Below are 22,553 nucleotides of genomic sequence, written 5' to 3'. Positions count from 1 at the left end.
CACCGCCCCGCACGATCAGCGTGTAAATCTCACACACCCGCGATCAACCTGTACTCCCCCCCCCCACGATCAGTTTGTATACCCGCCCACCCCCCACGATCAACCTGTACATCGTGCAACGCCCCCCCCACAAGGATCAGCCTGAACATCCCCCTCAACCCCCATGATTAGTCTGTACATCCTACCCACCACATCAGCCTCTACAACCTCCCCCCACAATCAGCCTGTAAATTCCCCTGCACGATCAGCCTGTACATCCCCCCCAACGATCAACCTGTACATCCCTCCTCCACAATCAGCCTGTAAATCTGTAAATCCCACCCCCCTCGTTCAGACTGTACATCCCGCCCCCACGATCATTCTGTACATCTGCCCCCCATCCCCCCCCACAATCAGCCTGTACATCCCCCAAGCCCTCACGATCATTCTGTACATCTCCCCCCCACCCCCATCATCACCCTGTACATCCCCCCCACGATCAGCCTGTACATCCCCCCCCCCCGCAATCAGTCTGTACATCCCCACAACGATCAGCCTGTACATCCCCGCCATGATCAGTCTGTACATCCCCCATCACCACCCACCATCAGCCTGCACATCCCCACCATGATCAGCCTGTACATCCCACCCCCCACGATCTGCCTGTGCATCCTCCCCCAACCACGATCAGTCTATATCCCCCCCCACCACAATCAGTCTGTACATCCCCCACCATGATCAGTCTGTAAATTCCCCTTCCCACAACCAGCCTGTACATGCCCCCTCCCGACGATCAGTCTGTACATCCCCCCACCATGATATGTCTGTACATCCCCCACCCAAGATCAACCTGTACATTTCCCCCCCCAACCACGATCAGCCTGTACATGCGCCCCCCCCCCCACAATCAGTCTGTACATCCCCTCCCCACGATTAGTCTGTACGTCCCCCACCCCCGCCATGATCAGCCTGTACATCCACACCCCCCCCCCCCAACGATCAGCCTGTGCACCAAAACCCACGGTTAGTGTGTACATTCCTCCCACCTCCTCATTGATCCCAGCCAGCCTGTATACTTCCCGTACCCTATACCCCGTCAACCTGTATTCTCCTCCCACCTCCCAGTCTGTCTGTATACCCCCCGCCCCAAACCCAGTACCTGAACACCCCCCACCCGCCCCCTGCAGCCTGTTTACAACCACCACCACCACACCCAGCCAGCCTGTGTACCCCGTGCCAACCGTGTCTCTTGATCCTCCTCTCCTGCCCCCACCCTCCCCCACCCCCATTCTCACTCTGTTTATCTTTTCTACAGAGAGTATCCACAAACTGAAGGAGAAGGCCAAGAAACGGAAGGGGCGAGGCTTTGGCTCTGGTGAGTAGTGTTGGATCTTCCTGTGCAGTAGCTTGAGGCTCTGGCCACCAGCGCTGCAGACTGACAGGACAGGAGGTGATGAGGGGGCTGAGAGGGGCCAGTGTTTGAGGCCAGGGAATCTTGCAGCTGTGCCCATCAGGTGAAGAAACTGCAGTGCTTTCTTTGGAGAGGGGACGTGGGTCTAATATGCACACAGCAAGCAGCCAGAAGCAGCAGTGTAAAAATGACCAGATAATCCGCTTTCACTGACATTGTTTGAGGGATGAATGGTGACCCAGGACTCTGAGCCGCTTGTCCCCCTCCTCTTCTAATAGTGACCACAGAGTCTTTTACTTGAGAGGGCAGGTGTGACCTTTTTCCCTAATTCAGTCTTAAATCATGAATGTCGCTGGCCGGGCCAGCATTTGTTGCCCATCCCTAATTGCCCCCTTGAGAAGGTGGTGGGTGAGCCGCCTTCTTGAGCCGCTGCAGTCCCTGATGTGTCGGTACACCCACCGTGCTGTTAGGGAGGGAGTTCCAGGATTTGGACCCAGCGACAGTGAAGGAACGGCCGATATATTTCCAAGTCAGGATGGTGAGTGGCTCGGAGGGGGACTTCCAGGTGGTGGTGTTCCCCATGTGTCTGCTGCCCTTGTCCTTCTAGATGGTAGTGGTCGTGGGTTTGGAAGGTGCTGTCTAAGGAGCCTTGGTGAGTTGCTGCAGTGCATCTTGTAGATGGTACACACACTGCTGCTACTGTGCGTCAGTGGTGGAGGGAGTAAATGTTTGTGGATGGGGTGCCAATCAAGCGGGGCTGCTTTGTCCTGGATGGTGTCGAGCTTCTTGAGTGTTGTGGGGGCTGCACTCATCCAGGCAGGTGGGGAGTATTCCATCCCACTCCTGACTTGTGCCTTGTCGATGGTGGACAGGCTTTGGGGAGTCAGGAGGTGAGTTACTCACCACAGGATTCCCAGCCTTTGACCTGCTCTTGTAGCCGCAGTATTTATATGGCTGGTCCAGTTCACTTTTTGACCAATGAAAAGTCCCAGGATGTTGTTGGTGGGGAATTCAGTGCTGTTAATGCTGTGGAATGTCAAGAGGACTCATAGAGATGATTAAATTCTGTCTCGTTAGGGATAGTCATTGCCTGGCCCTTGTGTAATATAAGCAATGCTTGCCATTTATTAGCCCTATTGGGGGAATTGGGGGGTAACTGGCTGAGCTGGATTTGCCCAGCTTTTTGTGGACAGGACATACCTGGGCAATTTTCCACGTAGCCGGGTAGATGTCAGTGTTATAGCTGTACTGGAACAGCTTGGCTAGGGGCACGGCAAGTTCGGGAGCACTAGTCTTCAGTACTATTACCGGAACATTGTCAGGGCCCATAGCCTTTGCAGTATCCAGTGCCTTCAGCCGTTTCTTGACATCGAATTGGCTGAAGACTGGCACCTGTGATGTTGGGGCCATCCGGAAGAGGCCGAGATGGATTACCACTCGACACTTTGGGCTGAAGGTAGTTGTGTAAATGCTTCAGCCTTTTCTTTTACACTAATGCGCTGGGCTCCTCCATCATTGAGGGTGGGGGCATTTGTGGAGCCTCCTCCTCCAGTGAGTTGTTTAATTGTCCACCACCATTCACAACTGGATGTGGCAGGACTGCAGAGCTTAGATCTGATATGTTGGTTATGGGAACCCTTAGCCCTGCCTATCACTTGCTGCTTCTGCTGTTTGACATGCAAACCTGTGTTATAGCTTCACCAGCTTGACATGCTCCTGGATGCTCTTGTGCATTCCTCATTGAACTATTGTTGGTTGCCCGGCTTGATGGTTAGGTCACAGCAAGGGCCTCGGTTTTACATCTCATCCAGAACATGGCTCTTGTGACTGTGCGGTGCTCCCTCAGTACTGACCCTCCGACAGTGTGGCACTCCCTCAGTAACTGACCCTCCGACAGTGCGGCGCTCCCTCAGTACTGACCCTCCGACTGTGCGGCACTCCCTCGGTGCTTGCCATGGGAGTCACCGCATGCGTGCGTGTCTCTCTGCCATTTGTGTGTTTCTCCTGGGGAAGGATCAGAGAGCTGAGGCCTCAGGCATTTAAATTCTCTGTTAGTGACTTCGTAGAGGAGATCGAGAGTAAAGTGTCCGAATTTGCTGACGGCACAGAGTTAGCTGGGAACGTAAGCTGCGAGGAGGACACAAAGAGACTGGAAATGTAGCATCATCTTTAGTGTGTGGGGTCAGGCAGCGACACTGAGGGAATGGGGGGAGGGAACAGCGGTGAAGTTGATGCAGTAGATCAGCCTTATTGAACGGTAGGACAGGCTCGACGGGCCAGATGGTCTCCCCTTCCTGTTTTTGTCAGCCATGCTGTTTGTGGGAGCTTGCGCTGTGCAGATTGGCTGCTGCACTCCCCGCATTACAGCAGTGACCGCCCGCCCGAAGTAGCTCATTGGCTGTGAAACGCTTTGAGACCCCCCCACCCAACCCCCGGTGATCTGGAGGAGCTCTCCAGAATTGCCAGGCTCTGCGACCTTTCTGTGTATCCACAGGGTTTCTGAACCAACCTCATCAGAGACTGTGGTTTTGACGGTGGTAAGTTGTTTTCCCCCTATCCCCTGCTACCCCCCACACCCCCACCACCCACCCTCCTCCGGCCTTTGGCCCGGTTGACCACACCATCCTCCTCTGACTCCTCTCCGCTATGTCGTGATGCTGAGCAGGACTGCTCTCACCGGGTTCTGTTCTGATCTATCAGATCGTATTCCGAGAATCACTTGCAGTAATTTCTCCTCCTGCTCCCACACCGTTACCTCTGATGCTCATCCACTGCTGAAACCCTCATCCATGCCTTTGTTACCTCGAGACTCGGCTATCCCTGCGCACTCCTGGCTGCTCTCCCGTCTTCCACTCTCGATGAACTGTAGATGGTCCAAACCTCTGCTGCCCCATGTCCTAACTCACTGCAATTCCCATCACCCCCTGTGCTCGCTGATCCACACCAGCTCCCAGTCCGGCAACACTTCAATTTTAAAATTCACATCCTAGTATTCAAATGCCTCCTTGGCCCTGGCACCCTCTCCCTATCTCTGTAACCTCCTCCAGCCCCTACACCCCTCCCTATCTCTGTAACCTCCTCCAGCCCCTACACCCCTCCCTATCTCTGTAACCTCCTCCAGCCCCTACACCCCTCCCTATCTCTGTAACCTCCTCCAGCCCCTACACCCCTCCCTATCTGTCACCCCCTCCAGCCCCTACACCCCTCCCTAGCTCTGTAACTCCCTCCAGCCCCTACACCCCTCCCTATCTCTGTAACCTCCTCCGGCCCCTACACGCCTCCCTATCTCTGTAACCTCCTCCAGCCCCTACACCCCTCCCTATCTCTGTCACCCCCTCCAGCCCCTACAACCCTCCGAGATCTCTGCGCTCCTCCAATCCCGGCCTCTTGAGCATCCTCCGATTCCCATCACTCCACCATTGGCGGCCGGGCCTTCTCTCTCTCTCTCTCTCTCTCCCCTCCTTGAAGGCATTTAAAACCTTCCCTGTCCTAATATATATCATTGTAGCTCGATGTCAAGTTTTGTCTTGATTTCTGCTCTGGTGGTGCTAGGTTCAAGGAGCTATATAAATGTGAGGTGCTGATGTGTCTCGTGTGTGTGTGCCTGCTTATATGGACTGGGACCTTCTTGTACTGCCATTTGCTGACTGGCTGTCTTTTGTACAGAAGAAGGTGCTCGGTCCAGACTGCGTGAAGACTATGACTCTGTGGAGCAGGATGGTGATGAGCCAGGACCACAGCGCTGTAAGTACACGGCCTGAGGGTTCAGGATACCATGGGACTCGCCACCCGGTGGGCAGGAATAAGCCTGAGTCAGGCTGTTCCCAGCTTGGGAGAGGGACCCTTGGGTTATTTCAAGTTTGATTTCTCTTTGCTCCTTGCAATAGTCTGGGCTGGGGGTGGTATGGGGGGGTTCAGGTGGCTGTGAGGTACAGGTTGTCTCAGACTCGGGCTGGAATGGGGTAGAGGTTGTGGAGGTGGTGATTGACTCGGATGAGAGGTACATTCTCTCTGAAACCCTGGGCTGGGATAGAGGGGACAGTGCGGTGTCTGTGAGGTACAGTCTCTCTGGGCTGGGATACAGGGGGACAGTGTGATGTCTGTGAGGTACAGTCTCTCTCTGGGCTGGGATAGAGGGGACAGTGCGATGTCTGTGAGGTACAGCCTCTCTGGGCTGGGATAGAGGGGGACAGTGTGATGTCTGTGAGGTACAGTCTCTCTGGGCTGGGATAGAGGGGACAGTGCGATGACTGTGAGGTACAGCCTCTCTGGGCTGGGATAGAGGGGACAGTGCGATGTCTGTGAGGTACAGCCTCTCTCGGCTGGGATAGAGGGGGACAGTGTGATGTCTGTGAGGTACAGCCTGTCCCTGGGCTGGGATAGAGGGGGACAGCGTGATGTCTGTGAGGTACAGCCTCTCTGGGCTAGGATAGAGGGGACAGTGCGATGACTGTGAGGTACAGCCTCTCTGGGCTAGGATAGAGGGACAGTGCGATGTCTGTGAGGTACAGCCTCTCTGGGCTGGGATAGAGGGGACAGTGCGGTGTCTGTGAGATACAGTCTCTCTGGGCTGGGATAGAGGGGGACAGTGTGATGTCTGTGAGGTACAGCCTCTCTGGGCTGCGATAGAGGGGACAGTGTGATGTCTGTGAGGTACAGCCTCTCTGGGCTGGGATAGAGGGGGACAGTGCGGTGTCTGTGAGATACAGTCTCTCTGGGCTGGGATAGAGGGGGACAGTATGATGTCTGTGAGGTACAGTCTCTCTGGGCTGGGATAGAGGGGACAGTGCGGTGTCTGTGAGATACAGTCTCTCTGGGCTGGGATAGAGGGGGACAGTGTGATGTCTGTGAGGTACAGCCTCTCTGGGCTGGGATAGAGGGGGACAGTGCGATGTCTGTGAGATACTTCTCTCCCTAGCCTGGGATAGAGGGGGACAGTGTGATGTCTGTGAGGGAAAGTGTGATGTCTGTGAGGTACAGCCTCTCTGGGCTGGGATAGAGGGGACAGTGTGATGTCTGTGAGGTACAGCCTCTCTGGGCTGGGATAGAGGGGACAGTGCGATGACTGTGAGATACAGTCTCTTTGGGCTGGGATAGAGGGGGACAGTGTGATGTCTGTGAGGTACAGTCTCTCTGGGCTGGGATAGAGGGGGACAGTGCGGTGTCTGTGAGATACAGTCTCTGGGCTGGGATAGAGGGGGACAGTGTGATGTCTGTGAGGTACAGTCTCTCTCTGGGCTGGGATAGAGGGGACAGTGCGATTTCTGTGAGGTACAGCCTCTCTGGGCTACGATAGAGGGGGACAGTGCGATGTCTGTGAGATACTTCTCTCCCTAGCCTGGGATAGAGGGGGACAGTGTGATGTCTGTGAGGTACAGCCTCTCTGGGCTGGGATAGAGAGGACAGTGCGATGTCTGTGAGGTACAGCCTCTCTGGGCTGGGATAGAGGGGACAGTGTGATGAGTGTGAGGTACAGTCTCTCTGGGCTGGAATAGAGGGGACAGTGTGATGTCTTTGAGTTACAGCCTCTCTCTGGGCTGGGATAGACGGGGACAGTGTGACGTCTGTGAGGTACAGTCTCTCTGGGCTGGGATAGAGGGGGACAGTGTGATGTCTGTGAGATACAGTCTCTCTGGGCTGGGATAGAGGGGGACAGTGTGATGTCTGTGAGATACAGTCTCTCTGGGTTGGGATAGAGGGGGACAGCGTGATGTCTGTGAGGTACAGTCTCTCTCTGGGCTGGGATAGAGGGGACAGCGCGATGTCTGTGAGGTACAGCCTCTCTGGGCTGGGATAGAGGGGGACAGTGTGATGTCTGTGAGGTACAGTCTCTCTGGGCTGGGATAGAGGGGACAGTGCGATGTCTGTGAGGTACAGTTTCTCTGGGCTGGGATAGAGGGGACAGTGCGATGTCTGTGAGGTACAGTCTCTCTCTGGGCTGGGGTAGAGGGGGACAGTGTGATGTCTGTGAGGTACAGTCTCTCTGGGCTGGGATAGAGAGGGACAGTGTGATGTCTGTGAGGTACAGCCTCTCCGGGCTGGGATAGAGGGGGACAGTGTGATGTCTGTGAGGTACAGCCTCTCTCTGGGCTGGGATAGAGGGGGACAGTGTGATGTCTGTGAGGTACTGTCTCTCTCTGGGCTGGGATAGAGGGGGACAGTGTGATGTCTGTGAGGTACAGCCTCTCTGGGCTGGGATAGAGGGGACAGTGCGATGTCTGTGAGGTACAGCCTGTCCCTGGGCTGGGATAGAGGGGGCAGTGTGATGTCTGTGAGGTACAGCCTCTCTGGGCTGGGATAGAGGGGGACAGTGTGATGTCTGTGAGGTACAGCCTGTCCCTGGGCTGGGATAGAGGGGGACAGCGTGATGTCTGTGAGGTACAGTCTCTCTGGGCTGGGACAGAGGGGACAGTGCGATGACTGTGAGGTACAGCCTCTCTGGGCTAGGATAGAGGGGACAGTGCGATGACTGTGAGGTACAGCCTCTCTGGGCTGGGATAGAGGGACAGTGCGATGTCTGTGAGGTACAGCCTCTCTGGGCTGGGATAGAGGGGACAGTGCGGTGTCTGTGAGATACAGTCTCTCTGGGCTGGGATAGAGGGGGACAGTGTGATGTCTGTGAGGTACAGCCTCTCTGGGCTGGGATAGAGGGGGACAGTGCGGTGTCTGTGAGATACAGTCTCTCTGGGCTGGGATAGAGGGGGACAGTGTGATGTCTGTGAGGTACAGTCTCTCTGGGCTGGGACAGAGGGGACAGTGCGATGACTGTGAGGTACAGCCTCTCTGGGCTAGGATAGAGGGGACAGTGCGATGACTGTGAGGTACAGCCTCTCTGGGCTGGGATAGAGGGACAGTGCGATGTCTGTGAGGTACAGCCTCTCTGGGCTGGGATAGAGGGGACAGTGCGGTGTCTGTGAGATACAGTCTCTCTGGGCTGGGATAGAGGGGGACAGTGTGATGTCTGTGAGGTACAGCCTCTCTGGGCTGGGATAGAGGGGGACAGTGCGGTGTCTGTGAGATACAGTCTCTCTGGGCTGGGATAGAGGGGGACAGTGCGGTGTCTGTGAGATACAGTCTCTGGGCTGGGATAGAGGGGGACAGTGTGATGTCTGTGAGGTACAGTCTCTCTCTGGGCTGGGATAGAGGGGACAGTGCGATGTCTGTGAGGTACAGCCTCTCTGGGCTACGATAGAGGGGGACAGTGCGATGTCTGTGAGATACTTCTCTCCCTAGCCTGGGATAGAGGGGGACAGTGTGATGTCTGTGAGGTACAGCCTCTCTGGGCTGGGATAGAGGGGACAGTGCGATGTCTGTGAGGTACAGCCTCTCTGGGCTGGGATAGAGGGGACAGTGTGATGAGTGTGAGGTACAGTCTCTCTGGGCTGGGATAGAGAGGGACAGTGCGATGTCTGTGAGGTACAGTCTCTCTGGGCTGGAATAGAGGGGGCAGTGTGATGTCTTTGAGTTACAGCCTCTCTGGGTTGGGATAGAGGGGGACAGCGTGATGTCTGTGAGGTACAGTCTCTCTCTGGGCTGGGATAGAGGGGACAGTGCGATGTCTGTGAGGTACAGCCTCTCTGGGCTGGGATAGAGGGGGACAGTGTGATGTCTGTGAGGTACAGTCTCTCTGGGCTGGGATAGAGGGGACAGTGCGATGTCTGTGAGGTACAGTTTCTCTGGGCTGGGATAGAGGGGACAGTGCGATGTCTGTGAGGTACAGTCTCTCTCTGGGCTGGGGTAGAGGGGGACAGTGTGATGTCTGTGAGGTTCAGTCTCTCTGGGCTCGGATAGAGAGGGACAGTGTGATGTCTGTGAGGTACAGCCTCTCCGGGCTGGGATAGAGGGGGACAGTGTGATGTCTGTGAGGTACAGCCTCTCTCTGGGCTGGGATAGAGGGGGACAGTGTGATGTCTGTGAGGTACAGTCTCTCTCTGGGCTGGGATAGAGGGGGACAGTGTGATGTCTGTGAGGTACAGTCTCTCTCTGGGCTGGGATAGAGGGGGACAGTGTGATGTCTGTGAGGTACAGTCTCTCTGGGCTGGGATAGAAGGGAACAGTGTGATGTCTGTGAGGTACAGCCTCTCTGGGCTGGGATAGAGGGGGACAGTGTGATGTCTGTGAGGTACAGCCTCTCTGGGCTGGGATAGAGGGACAGTGCGATGACTGTGAGGTACAGCCTGTCCCTGGGCTGGAATAGAGGGGGACAGTGTGATGTCTGTGAGGTACAGTCTCTCCCTGGGCTGGGATAGAGGGGACAGTGCGATGACTGTGAGGTACAGTCTCTCTGGGCTGGGATAGAGGGACAGTGCGATGACTGTGAGGTACAGCCTCTCTGGGCTGGGATAGAGGGACAGTGCGATGACTGTGAGGTACAGCCTGTCCCTGGGCTGGGATAGAGGGGGACAGTGTGATGTCTGTGAGGTACAGTCTCTCTGTGGGCTGGGATAGAGGGGGACAGTGTGATGTCTGTGAGGTACAGTCTCTCTCTGGGCTGGGATAGAGGGGGACAGTGTGATGTCTGTGAGGTACAGTCTCTCTGGGCTGGGATAGAGGGGAACAGTGTGATGTCTGTGAGGTACAGCCTCTCTGGGCTGGGATAGAGGGGGACAGTGTGATGTCTGTGAGGTACAGCCTCTCTGGGCTGGGATAGAGGGGGACAGTGTGATGTCTGTGAGGTACAGCCTCTCTGGGCTGGGATAGAGGGGGACAGTGCGGTGTCTGTGAGATACAGTCTTTCTGGGCTGGGATAGAGGGGGACAGTGTGATGTCTGTGAGGTACAGCCTCTCTGGGCTGGGATAGAGGGGGACAGTGCGATGTCTGTGAGATACTTCTCTCCCTTGCCTGGGATAGAGGGGGACAGTGTGATGTCTGTGAGGGACAGTGTGATGTCTGTGAGGTACAGCCTCTCTGGGCTGGGATAGAGGGGACAGTGCGATGTCTGTGAGGTACAGCCTCTCTGGGCTGGGATAGAGGGGACAGTGTGATGAGTGTGAGGTACAGTCTCTCTGGGCTGGGATAGAGAGGGACAGTGCGATGTCTGTGAGATACAGTCTCTCTGGGCTGGGATAGAGGGGGCAGTGTGATGTCTTTGAGTTACAGCCTCTCTCTGGGCTGGGATAGACGGGGACATTGTGACGTCTGTGAGGTACAGTCTCTCTGGGCTGGGATAGAGGGGGACAGTGTGATGTCTGTGAGATACAGTCTCTCTGGGCTGGGATAGAGGGGGACAGTGTGATGTCTGTGAGATACAGTCTCTCTGGGTTGGGATAGAGGGGGACAGCGTGATGTCTGTGAGGTACAGTCTCTCTCTGGGCTGGGATAGAGGGGACAGTGCGATGTCTGTGAGGTACAGCCTCTCTGGGCTGGGATAGAGGGGGACAGTGCGATGTCTGTGAGGTACAGTCTCTCTGGGCTGGGATAGAGGGGACAGTGCAATGTCTGTGAGGTACAGTTTCTCTGGGCTGGGATGGAGGGGACAGTGCGATGTCTGTGAGGTACAGTCTCTCTCTGGGCTGGGGTAGAGGGGGACAGTGTGATGTCTGTGAGGTACAGTCTCTCTGGGCTCGGATAGAGAGGGACAGTGTGATGTCTGTGAGGTACAGTCTCTCTCTGGGCTGGGATAGAGGGGGCAGTGTGATGTCTGTGAGGTACAGCCTCTCTGGGCTGGGATAGAGGGGGACAGTGTGATGTCTGTGAGGTACAGCCTCTCTGGGCTGGGATAGAGGGGGACATTGTGATGTCTGTGAGGTACAGTCTCTCTCTGGGCTGGGATAGAGGGGGACAGTGTGATGTCTGTGAGGTACAGTCTCTCTTTGGGCTGGTATAGAGCGGGACAGTGTAATGTCTGTGAGGTACAGTGTCTCTCTGGGCTCAGATAGAGAGGGACAGTGTGATGTCTGTGAGGTACAGTCTCTCTGGGCTGGGATAGAGGGGGACAGTGTGATGTCTGTGAGGTACAGCCTCTCTCTGGGCTGGGATAGAGGGGACAGTGCGATGTCTGTGATGTACAGTCTCCCTGGGCTGGGATAGAGGGGACAGTGTGATGTCTGTGAGGTACAGTCTCTCCCCGGGCTGGGATACAGGGGGACAGTGTGATGTCTGTGAGGTACAGTCTCTCCCTGGGCTGGGATAGAGGGGGACAGTGCGATGTCTGTGAGGTACAGTCTCTCCCTGGGCTGGGATAGAGGGGGACAGTGCGATGTCTGTGGGATACAGACTATGATGTGGGGGTGAGGCTCCATTTTCCCCCTGGAGAGTCTGGGACAGGCGAATGTGAAGAGGGCTGCCTCTCTCGGGTGCCGGCTGGAGTGGGCAAGAGCTGGGGTTGGCCGTTCTTGGCCAGGATTGGGGCCGTGTGGGCAAAGCGGGGGGGTGGGGGTGGTCCGGGGGGTGTTGGTGAGCCTGGCAGGGAGCTTGCCCTCTCTGACCCTCTGCTCGCTGTCCCTGCAGCCGTCGAGGGTTGGATTCTGTTTGTAACTGGAGTCCACGAGGAAGCTACCGAGGAAGACATCCACGACAAATTTGCCGAATATGGCGAAATAAAGAACCTGCACCTGAACCTGGACCGGCGCACCGGCTACCTGAAGGTGAGAGGAGGGTCGCCGGGGGCCGAGGGGGGTGTCACTCTGCGGCGTGGGGGCGGGGGTGGGCGAGGTGGGGATGGGGTGGGCGAGGAGAGGGCGGAGGTGGGTGAGGGGCGGGTGAGGAGCGGGTGGGGGTGGGTGAGGAGCGGGCGGGGTGGGCGAGGGGTGGGTGAGGGGCGGGGTGGGAGTGGGCGGGGGTTGGGGGAGGGGCGGGCGGGGTTGGGCGAGGAGCGGGTGGGGGTGGGCGAGGAACAGGTGGGGTGGGCGAGGAGCGGGTGGGGGTGGGTGGGGGTGGGTGAGGTGGGGGTGGGTGAGGAGTGGGCGGGGGTGGGCGAGGGGCGGGCGGGGGTGGGTGAGGAGCGGCCGGGGGTGGGCGAGGGGCGGGCGGGGGTTGGGGGTGGGGCGGGCGGGGGTTGGGGGTGGGGCGGGCGGGGGTTGGGGGTGAGGCGGGCGGGGGTTGGGGGAGGGGCGGGCGGGGGTTGGGGGTGGGGCGGGCGGGGGTTGGGGGAGGGGCGGGCGGGGGTTGGGGGAGGGGCGGGCGGGGGTTGGGGGTGAGGCGGGCGGGGGTTGGGGGTGAGGCGGGCGGGGGTTGGGGGTGAGGCGGGCGGGGGTTGGGGGTGAGGCGGGCGGTGAGGCGTGGGGGAGCTCTTGAGGCTTGGGACGGTGAAGCTGAAGCCAGTGTTTGTGTTGTAGGGTTATGCCCTGGTGGAATATGAGACCTACAAGGAGGCCCAGGCCGCGATGGAGGGGCTGAATGGCTCCGAGCTGGCCGGACAGCCCATCAGTGTGGACTGGGGCTTCGTCAGAGGACCTCCCAAAAGCAAGAGGCGGTGAGTTAACTGGAGCCAAGACCTGAATTGGGTTGGAGGGTGGAATCGAGGAGGCGGGTTGAGGGGGTGGTGGGCTGCGGAGGTGGGTTAGTACTTGCAGGGAAGAGGACTGGGGCCTTCCAAAGGGTGGGAGGTGGATCAAGCCTCGGAAAGGACCCAGGATGAGGCCCAGGAGGAGGGTGATCAGCCCTCGGAGGGGAGAGAGTGGTGGTGGATCGGGCTCCGTGGATGAGGGGAGTGAGGCCGATTAGCCCTCCCCCTCCCTTCCCCTGGGCCTGGGTTCACTACAGCAGATTGGGTTGGGGTGGTGGGTGCTGGTGTGGTGGGTGAGGGGACAGAGACAGACCGGACCCCCCCCCCCCCCACCCTGGGGTGGAGTGGGGGAAGGTGGGTGTGGGGATGGCGACAGATTGGGCCCTCGGGATGGGGATGGGGGTGGTGGTTAGGAAGATGGGGGTGAGGCGTGTTTGCTTACCTCTTTTCTCTGCTCTCCCTGTGCAGGAGTGGACGCAGGAGAAGCCGGAGTCCGGACCGGAAGCGACATTGATTGGAGGGGACCAATGGAAAGGGGCGATTGTAGCGGGGTTTGGGGTGGGGGCGGGGGTTATTGGCCGATGTTTCCAAGTGTTGTTTTGTCTCTGGGATGTGTTGCCTTTCATACCAGCCTATCCTTTTCTTGCAGTGGGGCTTGGGATCCGAATTCTGGTGCGTGTCAGCAATAAAACTCTTCAGTTAAACCCAACCCTCCCTCAAGCCTCAACTTGGCTCAATGTCTGCAGGGGAGTGGGGGGCGATGCAGAACCCACCAGAGGCTCAGTGGGGGCGTGTAGACGTTTCAGGGGATTGTGGGGCTGGAGGGAGGGAGCGAGGGCTGTGGGATCTGAAAATAAGGATGAGGATTTTAAAGTGGAGGCTCTGCTGCAGGTGAGTGAACTCGGGGTGACAGGTGACTGGAACCCGACGTGAGTTAGGGTGCAGACAGCAGGATTGTCAATGAGCTCGATGTCCGGGCAGTCTTTGGGGAGGCCATAGTGCATGAAAGCTCAGCTTGGGGTCATGTGGAACACTGAGGCTGTGGACGGTCAGGGTGAGGGATGCAGTTGTTAGCTAGGGTGGGGAGGAAATCGAAGACAGTGGCTTTAGTCTTTGCAATATTTAATTGGAGGAGATTTCTGCTGAGCCTTTACTTAAGTTAAGGGAGAGCCATGTTCAATGCAAAGTCTTCACGCTGATTGGCTTACACAAAACGTACAGCACAGAAGCTAGCCCATTTGACTCCTCTGGCCTGCCAGTGTTTGCCCTCCCTAGAAACCCCTTCAGAGAACTGTTCCCCCGGCGTCAGTCTAGGTTCACTTGTCTTGATAACATGAAGTCTGGGCTTGGGTACGTAGAAGATTAACAGACGACAGCTGAATGAGGAGCCTGGATAATGTGACGAGGGCAGCAAGTGTCTTGTGGGGAAATTGCAGGTCTGTTGGTGGTAATCTTCAAAACTCCTTTCATTAGGAATTGGAGAATTGGAACCTTCTCTCCATTGTTTAAGGGTGGGAGAGAGGAAGCCAGTGGCTGTAGAACCTGCCATTTAACATCATTTGTGCCAAATTGGGGCCATAATACCCAAGCGCTTTCGCAAGTACAAGGCAGTATGCCATCGTGACAGATAAGACTTGTTTGACGAATCGAGTTGAAACTTTTGAGCTGGCCGTTTTGTGGAATCGAAAAACCTGTTAGTAAGGCTATAAGATAGTCTTAATAAATCGAGTCAGGAATGCAGGAGAAACCTCTTTAGCTAGAGAGTGGGGAGAATGTGGAACTCTCTAAAGAGGGCACAGAGGAGATTCACCAGGATGCTGCCTGGGCTGCAGGGTCTGAGCTAGGAGGTGCGATCGGCTAGGCTGGGGTTGGTTTCCTTGGAGCAGCGAAGGTTGAGAGGGGACCTGATCAAAGTGCATAAGATTAGGAGGGGTTTAGATAGGGTGGGTAGGAAGACACTTTTTCCATTACTAGAGGGGTCAATAATCGGGCATAGATTTAAGGTAAGAGTCTGAGAGGGGAGTTGAGAAATTCTTTGACCCAGAGGGTGGTGAGAGCTGGAACTCACTACCTGAAAGGGTAGTTGAGTCAGAAACTCTCCTAACGTTTAAGAAGTATTCAGAGATTCACTTGCGTTGCCATAGCCTCCAGGGCTATGGGCCAAGTGCTGGAAAATGGGATTAGTGTAATCAGACCTTTGTTGACCGGCGTGGACACGATGGGCTGAATGGCCTCCTTCTGTGCTGTAAACGTCTGAGAGTCTAAGCTGTGTGAGCTACCCCAGGGAGTGGTCGAGGTGAATAGCAGAGATCCATTTATGAGGGGAGCGGGATAAACACGAAGGAGAAATGAATAGAAGGATATGTTGCTGGGGTGAGACGAAGGGAGTGGACATGGAGCTGTTGGATCAAATGTCACGTCATGTAGCCAAGGTGATTTCTTCCACAGTTCCAACTGCAGGAAGGTTAACTGCCGTTTATTGAGGATTACTGTAGATTTCTTCCTCCAGATTCCAGCTAAACAAATCTTCCATTAAAAGCAAAATACTGCCGATGCTGGAAATCTGAAATAAAAACAGAAAACGATGGGAAAACTCGACAAGCCTGGCAGCATCAACAATTTCCAGCTCCCTGGCCCTAACCACCCCCTCTTCACCATGGACGCCCAATCCCTCTGCACCTCCATCCCCCCCACCGGGATGGGCTGAGGGCTCTCCGCTTCTTCCTCGAACAGAGGCCCGAACAATCCCCATCCATCACCACACTTCTCGCCCTGGCTGAACTTGTTCTCTCGCTGAACAATTTCTCCTTAAATTCGCCTCACTTCCTCCAAATAAAAGGTGTGGCTATGGGTACCTGCATGGGCCCCAGTTATGTCTGTCTCTTTATAGGGTATGTGGCACATTCCTTGTTCCAGTCCTACTCAGGCCCCCTCCCACAAGTCTTTCTCCAGTACATCAGTGACTGTTGTGGTGCAGCTGCATCTCACGTGGACCTGGAAAAATGTATCAATTTTGCTTCCAATTTCCACCCCTCTCTCACCTTCACATGGTCCATCTCTGACACTCCCCATCCCTTCCCTTCCTTGACCTCTCTGTCTCCATTTCTGGTGATGGACTGTCCACCAATATTCATTACAAGCCCACCGACTCCCACAGCTACCTCGACTACAGCTGCTCACACCCCGCTTCCTGTAAGGACTCCATCCCATTTTCTCAGTTCCTTCACCTCCATCGCATCTGTTCCAATGATGCCACTTTCCAGAACAGCGCTTCTAATATGCCTCCCTTCTTCCTTAACTGAGGTTTCCCAACCACTGTGATTGACAGGGCCTTCAACTGTGTCTGACCATCTCCTGCACTTCTGCCCTTCCTCTCTCTCCCAGAACCATAATAAGGTCCCGCTTGTCCTCACTTATCACCCCACCAGCCTCCGCATTGAAAGGATCATCCTCCACCATTTCCGCCAACTCCAGCATGATGCCACCAAACATAATCCCTCAAACCCCTGTCAACATTCCATCGGGACCATTCCCTCCTAGACACCCTGGCCCACTCCTCCATCACCCCCAACACCTCATCCCCTTCCCACGGCACCTTCCCCTGCAATCGCGCAAGGTACAGCACCTGCCCCTTTGCCTCCTCCTTCGTCACTGTCCAAGGACCCGAGCACTCCTTTGAGGTGAAGCAGTGCTCCACCTGCACGCCCTTCAATTTAGTCTACTGCATTCGCTGCTCCCAATGCGGTTTCCTCTACATTGGAGAGACCAAACGCAGACTGGGTGACTGCTTTGCAGAACACCTTCAGTCTGTCTGCAAGCATGACCCAGACCTCCCTGTCGCTTGCCATTTCAACACTCCACCCTGCTCTCTTGCCCACATGTCCGTCCTGGGCCTGCTGCATTGTTCCAGTGAAGCTCAACGCAGACTGGAAGAACAACACCTCATCTTCCGACCAGGCACTTTACAGCCTTCTGGACTGAATATTGAGTTCAACAACTTCAGACCATGGACTCTCTCCTCTATCTTCACCCCTTTGTTAATCCCCTTTTTAAAAATGTTATTTTTTATCTACTCACTTTTATTCCTATTTATTTTTATTGACTCATTCATTGTCTTATCCCCCTTTTTAAATCCCCTTTTCCATCCTTTTTCCCCAACCCTAAGAGAACCATCTGTTCCGTGTTGTCCTTTCACTGAGCACTGACCCATTTTGTGCTATTAACACATTCTGCTTTCTTACCTTTATGCCGATATCGGCACCTTCTTTAGTCTTCACCATCGCCATTAACACTCCCTTTGCCTTTCTGTCCATGACATCTCAGGTAATCTCTCCTTAGCCCCCAACTATCGCTGGCCTTCTATCCAGCTTCACCTGCTCCACCTCCCCTTCAACAGTATAAATTTCATCACATTTCTACTTCCCTTTAGCTCTGAAGAAGGGTCATACAGACTCGAAACGTTAACTCTGTTTCTCTCCACAGATGCTGCCAGACCTAAGTTTTTCCAAATCTTCCAGTTTTTTTTTTTAACCGCTTTCCAACTTTGTCTTATCCTGAATCCCTGCTCCCACTGGCAGGCTGCATCATGGGCGATAATTCAAGCATTTGCTCCACTTTAAGTGTAGGTTTGGCTTCATCTCTCAACTTCCAAAGAGGTTATAGCTGTATCAGACCCAAAGCTGACACAGTCTCTTAGTTTCTTTTCAAAATCAATCAGCCTTGCCTACCAGCAATGGCCCACACTGAATTCAGAGATAACTTAAAACAAAGAATCACACTCAGCTCCACCCATCTCCATGACAACATGACACGCACAGCCTGTCCCCAGGTAGAAATGCAAATGAAGTACCTTATAATTCCAAAGCTTTCCTTAATTCTGGGAAATCGCATTAATAACTTATCCTCCTCCTGGAATAACTGCAGACGTCATGTCTCCAGTTCTTTAGCTAGGGTAAGCCCACTTGCTCCTAATGACCTTTCTAGCTATTAACCTCTTAAGTCAATGTAGCCCCAACCTTTGCTAAGGCTAATGAACTCCAAGCTTGTTTGAATTACATTTACTTCAGGGTTGCTTTAACCTCAACCAAATACTCCTATTTTTAACAGTTAAGATTTTAACCCCTAAACCTAAAAGTTATGTTGTAAAGTACAGGAACTATATCACTAAGCATATGTAACAACTAAGATTGATAGGTTTTTGCTGAGTAAGGTGTTAAGGGTTAAAGGACTCCGGTATTGGAGTTGAGAGGCAGATCTGATTGAATGGTGAACCGATTCGATGGGCTGAATGGCCGGTACAAGTCTTGGAGGAAGTGGCTGGGCTGTGTGAGGACCTTCTGACCAATAGTAAGGGAATTAATCCCGCATGACCCCAACATTAGGGTTCTGCCCCCAGCCCACAGCCGGGTGGGGCGGGGTCCGCAGGGACTGCCTCCCTTGGCCACTTCCCCCTTGGCAGCACTCGCTTTGTAGATGGGAGATGAGCGAATGTTATGCAGGTTGGGAGTAGGTAGCCCTAATACTGAGGAGAGATCATTGCGGACGATTCCCTGGCTGGATAAGAATGGAGCAGACGCTGTGATGTGACTTTTCAAATCTTCTCCTGTGGGAGCAAAGTAAAATTGTGTTAGCGTTAACCTCAACCATCTGAATCCCCAAAGCCCACCCCAGTTCCACCATTCTACAAAGATCAAAAGGTAGCCAGCACGGATTTGTCAAGGGATGGTTGTGTCTGATGAACATTGAATTTTTGGCAGAGGTAAGCGCGAGGGTTAATGAGGGTAGCGTGTTCGATGTCATCGGTATGGATTTTAGCGAGACTCTCGATAAGGTCTCACATGGCAGACTGGTCAGGAGAGTCAAAGCTTAGTGGGATCCAAAATTGCCTCGGAGGGGGGGTAATTGTTGACGGGTGTTTTTGTGATGGGGAAGCGGTTTCCGATGGGGTTCTGCAGGGCTCAGAACGGAGTCCCTTGGTTTTTGTGGCATAGATCAATGATTGGGCTTGAACTTAGGGAGGATGGTTAAGGAGTTCGCAGACAATACAAGAATTGGCCATCTGATTGATGATGAAAGCTGGAGACTGCAGCAAGGTATCAGTGGCAAATAACGTTCAATGTGGAGAATTGTGAGGTACTGTGTTTGGGGAGGGCTAACAAGGTAAGGGAGTAGACAATAAGTTGAGACAATACTGAGAGGTGTAGAAGGAACAGAGGGACCTTGGACTGTACATCCACAGACCCCTGAAGGCAGCAGGGCTTCTTGATAACTTGAAACTAGGAGCAGGAGGAGGCCATTCGGACCTTCGAGCCTGCTACACCATTCATTACGATCATGGCTGATCATCCAACTCAATAGCCTCTCCCTCGCGTTCTCCCCATACCCTTTGACCCCTTTCGCCCCAAGAGCTATAGCTAACTCCTTGAAAACGTACTTTGTTTTGGTCTCAACTACTTTCTGTGGTAGCGATTGCACGGATTGAGATTTACAAAGATGTGGGCTGGAATGGAGAATTTTAGCAACGAGCAAAGATTGCACAGGCTGGGGTTGCCTCTGGAGCAGAGAAGGCCGAGGGGAGACTGAATTGAAGTGTATACGGCTGAGGGGTCGAGGTAGATTGGCTAGGAAAGATCTATTCCCCCGGATTGAGTCTTTCATAACCAGGAGGCAAAAATTTAGAGAAGGGGGTAGAGGAGATTTGAAGGAACACTTTTTCACCCAGAGTTTGGTGAGGGGGGGGAGGTGGTCTGGAACATTCTGCCTGAAAGAGTGGTAGAGGCAAAAAGCCTCATAACATTTATCAAGTACTTGGATGTGCACTTGAAGTGCCGTAACCTAGAAGGTTCTGGATTAAGAGCTTGAAGGTGAGATTCAGGAGGATGGCTACTTGTCGGCCAGCACAGGTATGATGGACAGAATGGCCTCCTTCTGTGCCTTAAATTTGTGATTTCCAAATGGCAGCCCAACTTCATCCCACCTTTACCCACAACCCAACTCATTTGCCTTAACCCAGAGCCTGTGTAAGGCATCGGGAAAGGCCCTGCTCCTTAGGTATCTGCACAAGTGCAAGGGAATCTCCCACTATCAACATCCTGGGCGGCGGGGTTACCATTGACCAGACAATGAACTGGACCAGCCATATAAATACTGTGGCTACAAGGTCAGAGGCTGGGAATCCTGCGGTGAATAACTCACCTCCTGACTCCCCGAAGCCAGTCCACCATCTACAAGGCAAAAGTCAGGAGTGGGATGGAATACTCCCCACTTGCCTGGATGAGCGCAGCTCCATCAACACTCAAGAAGCTCGACACCATCCAGGACAAAGCAGCCCCGCTTGATCGGCACCCCATCCACAAACATTCACTCCCTCCACCACCGACGCACAGTAGCAGCAGTGTGTGTACCATCTACAAGATGCACTGCAGCAACTCACCAAGGCTCCTTAGACAGCACCTTCCAAACACACGACCACTACCATCTAGAAGGACAAGGGCAGCAGACACATGGGGAACACCCACCACCTGGAAGTTCCCCTCCGAGCCACTCACCATCCTGACTTGGAAACATATCGGCCGTTCCTTCACTGTCACTGGGTCAAAATCCTGGAACTCCCTCCCTAACAGCACGGTGGGTGTACCTACACCACAGGGACTGCAGCGGCTCAAGAAGGCAGCTCACCACCACCTTCTCAAGGGGGCAATTAGGGATGGGCAACAAATACTGGCTCGGCCAGCGAAGCCCACATCCTGTAATAAAGAAAGCAAAGACCTGCATTGTATACGTGACCACCCCCCCCCCCCCCCCCCCGCCCCAGCTATGGAGCTTGTTCATTGAGCTCAGGACCAGGCAGTGTTTGTATATCGTTGCCCAGGCAGGTAGGATATGCGCTGAGGCTCTCCACTTCATGGTCGATGAGCCTGGCAGCAACTAGCATTTATATAGCACCATTAGTGTTGCAAATTATCCCAAGGTGCTTCACGTGAGAGCATTATCAAACGTGCCACCAACCCACATTAGAATAAGAGATCAAAGCTCCGCCAGGGATATGTTCCAAGCGGGGGGGCGGTGGGTAGTGGGAGAGAGGTTTCCGAGAGGGTTTAACAGGGTGGCAGGGCTAGGCGAGGCTGATCAGGAATGCGCTGGGTCAGGCTTTGAGGTAAGATAGGCACCGGGCCTCTCATTGGGAGATGCTGGGGAGCAGAGGTAGCGGCAGAGCCCTTGTTAGAGAGGTGGGAATAGGTGGTCTTCGAGTTGACAGACATGCGCTCGGATGCTCGTTTTAAATAAGGCACCAAGTTTGTCAACAGCGTAGTTGGCTCAGCACCAACCAGTTGTGGGCGGGGGGGGAGAGATGGAGCCGGTGTCTAGGGAATGGAATTTTTGGTTGGGCGGTGGGGGGGGTGTGTGTGCCAAAAGCATTGAGCTTGTGTTCCCCAGTATCTAACTGGAAGTAACTGCTGCCCACCCGGTGCTGGTGAAACGTTCCGGTAATGCGAGAGGACTGGGTGGCGAGGTCGAGCTGGGTGTCGGTGTACAGACGCAAGCCGACACTCAGCGCTCTCAGCTGACGGTCCCTAGGGGCAGCATGGAGATGAGAAATGGGGTGGGGGGGGGTGGTTGTGTGTGTGTATGAGGGGGGGCGGTGGAGCAAGTATCGATCCTTGGGTGGGACCCCAGGCATTAAAGCGGCAGCAACAGGAAGAGAAGCCATTGCATGCAGACCGAATCTCCGGCTACGATGGGATGGATAAGAGTGGAGCCAGGAGGTGGCAGCACTCCCCCTCCCCTAGCACAGAGCAAAACCACGTCCCACCCCTTGGGAGCGTTTCCAAATCCACCCACCTATCTCCACCACCCCCGCCCACCTGAACCCGAGCCCCTGGCCCCAACCCCAAACGCGGAGTGACCCTGTAAGTGGGCTGGTCACTGCAGTGCCGGGGGTTGAAGTGCCAACAGGCCAGGGAGTGATTTTGTGAAGCTGGTTATTTATAACCAGTAACTCAAAGTGTCCACGTAGCTGCTGGGTTCCTGTAAGACCCCCTACTGGTGTCGTTCAGGGGCAGGAAGTTTCAGCCCCCTCCCCTGCCCCCTCGTGACTTCAGCCCTGCGCCCATTATTATTTCAGTCTTGCCAGCCTCCTAGTGTGGCCTGGGTACATTTGACTCTGGCCCAGGTGCTGAGTCTTGACATCCTTAGTGTGCAGCACTTAGTCCAGCCCCTGGCTGACACCCAGGGGTCACTGGCTTAAAAGAGACGCACTTTGTCTCTCTCTCTCACTCTCTCTCTCTCTCTCCCCCCCCCCACCCACCCGGACGGCTTCTCGATCAGCCCTCCACACAGCTTCTGGGCGGTGGGCGAGGCATGTCAGGAGCAGCCGCCGGGCTGACAGGGTGGGAGACGCGGGCAGCGAGAATGGGCAGAGGCTGCAAAGAGCTGAGGAGGTTGGGGGTGGGGGGGGGGTGGGGGAGAAGGCGCAGGAGCTGGACTGCCCCCCTCCGCACCGCCCAAACACAAAAACGCCTGCCGCAATGCAGGGCACGTTGCGCACAGCACGATCCCACAGCCCGCCAGCCTCGGGAGCTGCTTTCACACCGGTTCCCCCATGGAGCAACCCTTGCCCCCTCCCACCGCACCCCCCCCCCCGCCCCCCCAGTAGCCCTGAGAGTCCATTCCCCTCATGTTGTCAACCAATTTCCTTTCGAAATAATTCACCGTCT

The 22,553-nt window shown here is 55.0% G+C and overlaps 1 protein-coding gene across 2 annotated transcripts in view; it reads left to right on the top strand.

The window, feature by feature from the left end:
* rbm8a (RNA binding motif protein 8A) overlaps positions 1-13,546 on the top strand; it is a 36,918-nt gene extending 23,372 nt beyond the window's left edge. Inside the window, exons 2-6 of one of the 2 annotated variants that reach the window (XM_041181703.1) lie at positions 1,295-1,354; positions 5,057-5,134; positions 11,841-11,977; positions 12,668-12,804; positions 13,306-13,546. In XM_041181703.1, the coding sequence (XP_041037637.1) occupies positions 1,295-1,354; positions 5,057-5,134; positions 11,841-11,977; positions 12,668-12,804; positions 13,306-13,351 (458 nt within the window). In that variant the 3' untranslated portion in view covers positions 13,352-13,546. The remainder of the gene's footprint in view (positions 1-1,294; positions 1,355-5,056; positions 5,135-11,840; positions 11,978-12,667; positions 12,805-13,305) is intronic. The other variant, XM_041181704.1, reaches the window with a different exon arrangement.
* The last annotated feature ends 9,007 nt before the right edge of the window (positions 13,547-22,553 follow it).

The sequence above is a fragment of the Carcharodon carcharias genome (assembly GCF_017639515.1).
Source record: "Carcharodon carcharias isolate sCarCar2 chromosome 36 unlocalized genomic scaffold, sCarCar2.pri SUPER_36_unloc_14, whole genome shotgun sequence".
NCBI classification, from domain to species: Eukaryota; Metazoa; Chordata; class Chondrichthyes; order Lamniformes; family Lamnidae; genus Carcharodon; species Carcharodon carcharias.
The sequence above is the reverse complement of the archived record's forward strand: the minus strand, read 5'-3'. Positions and strand labels throughout refer to the sequence as shown.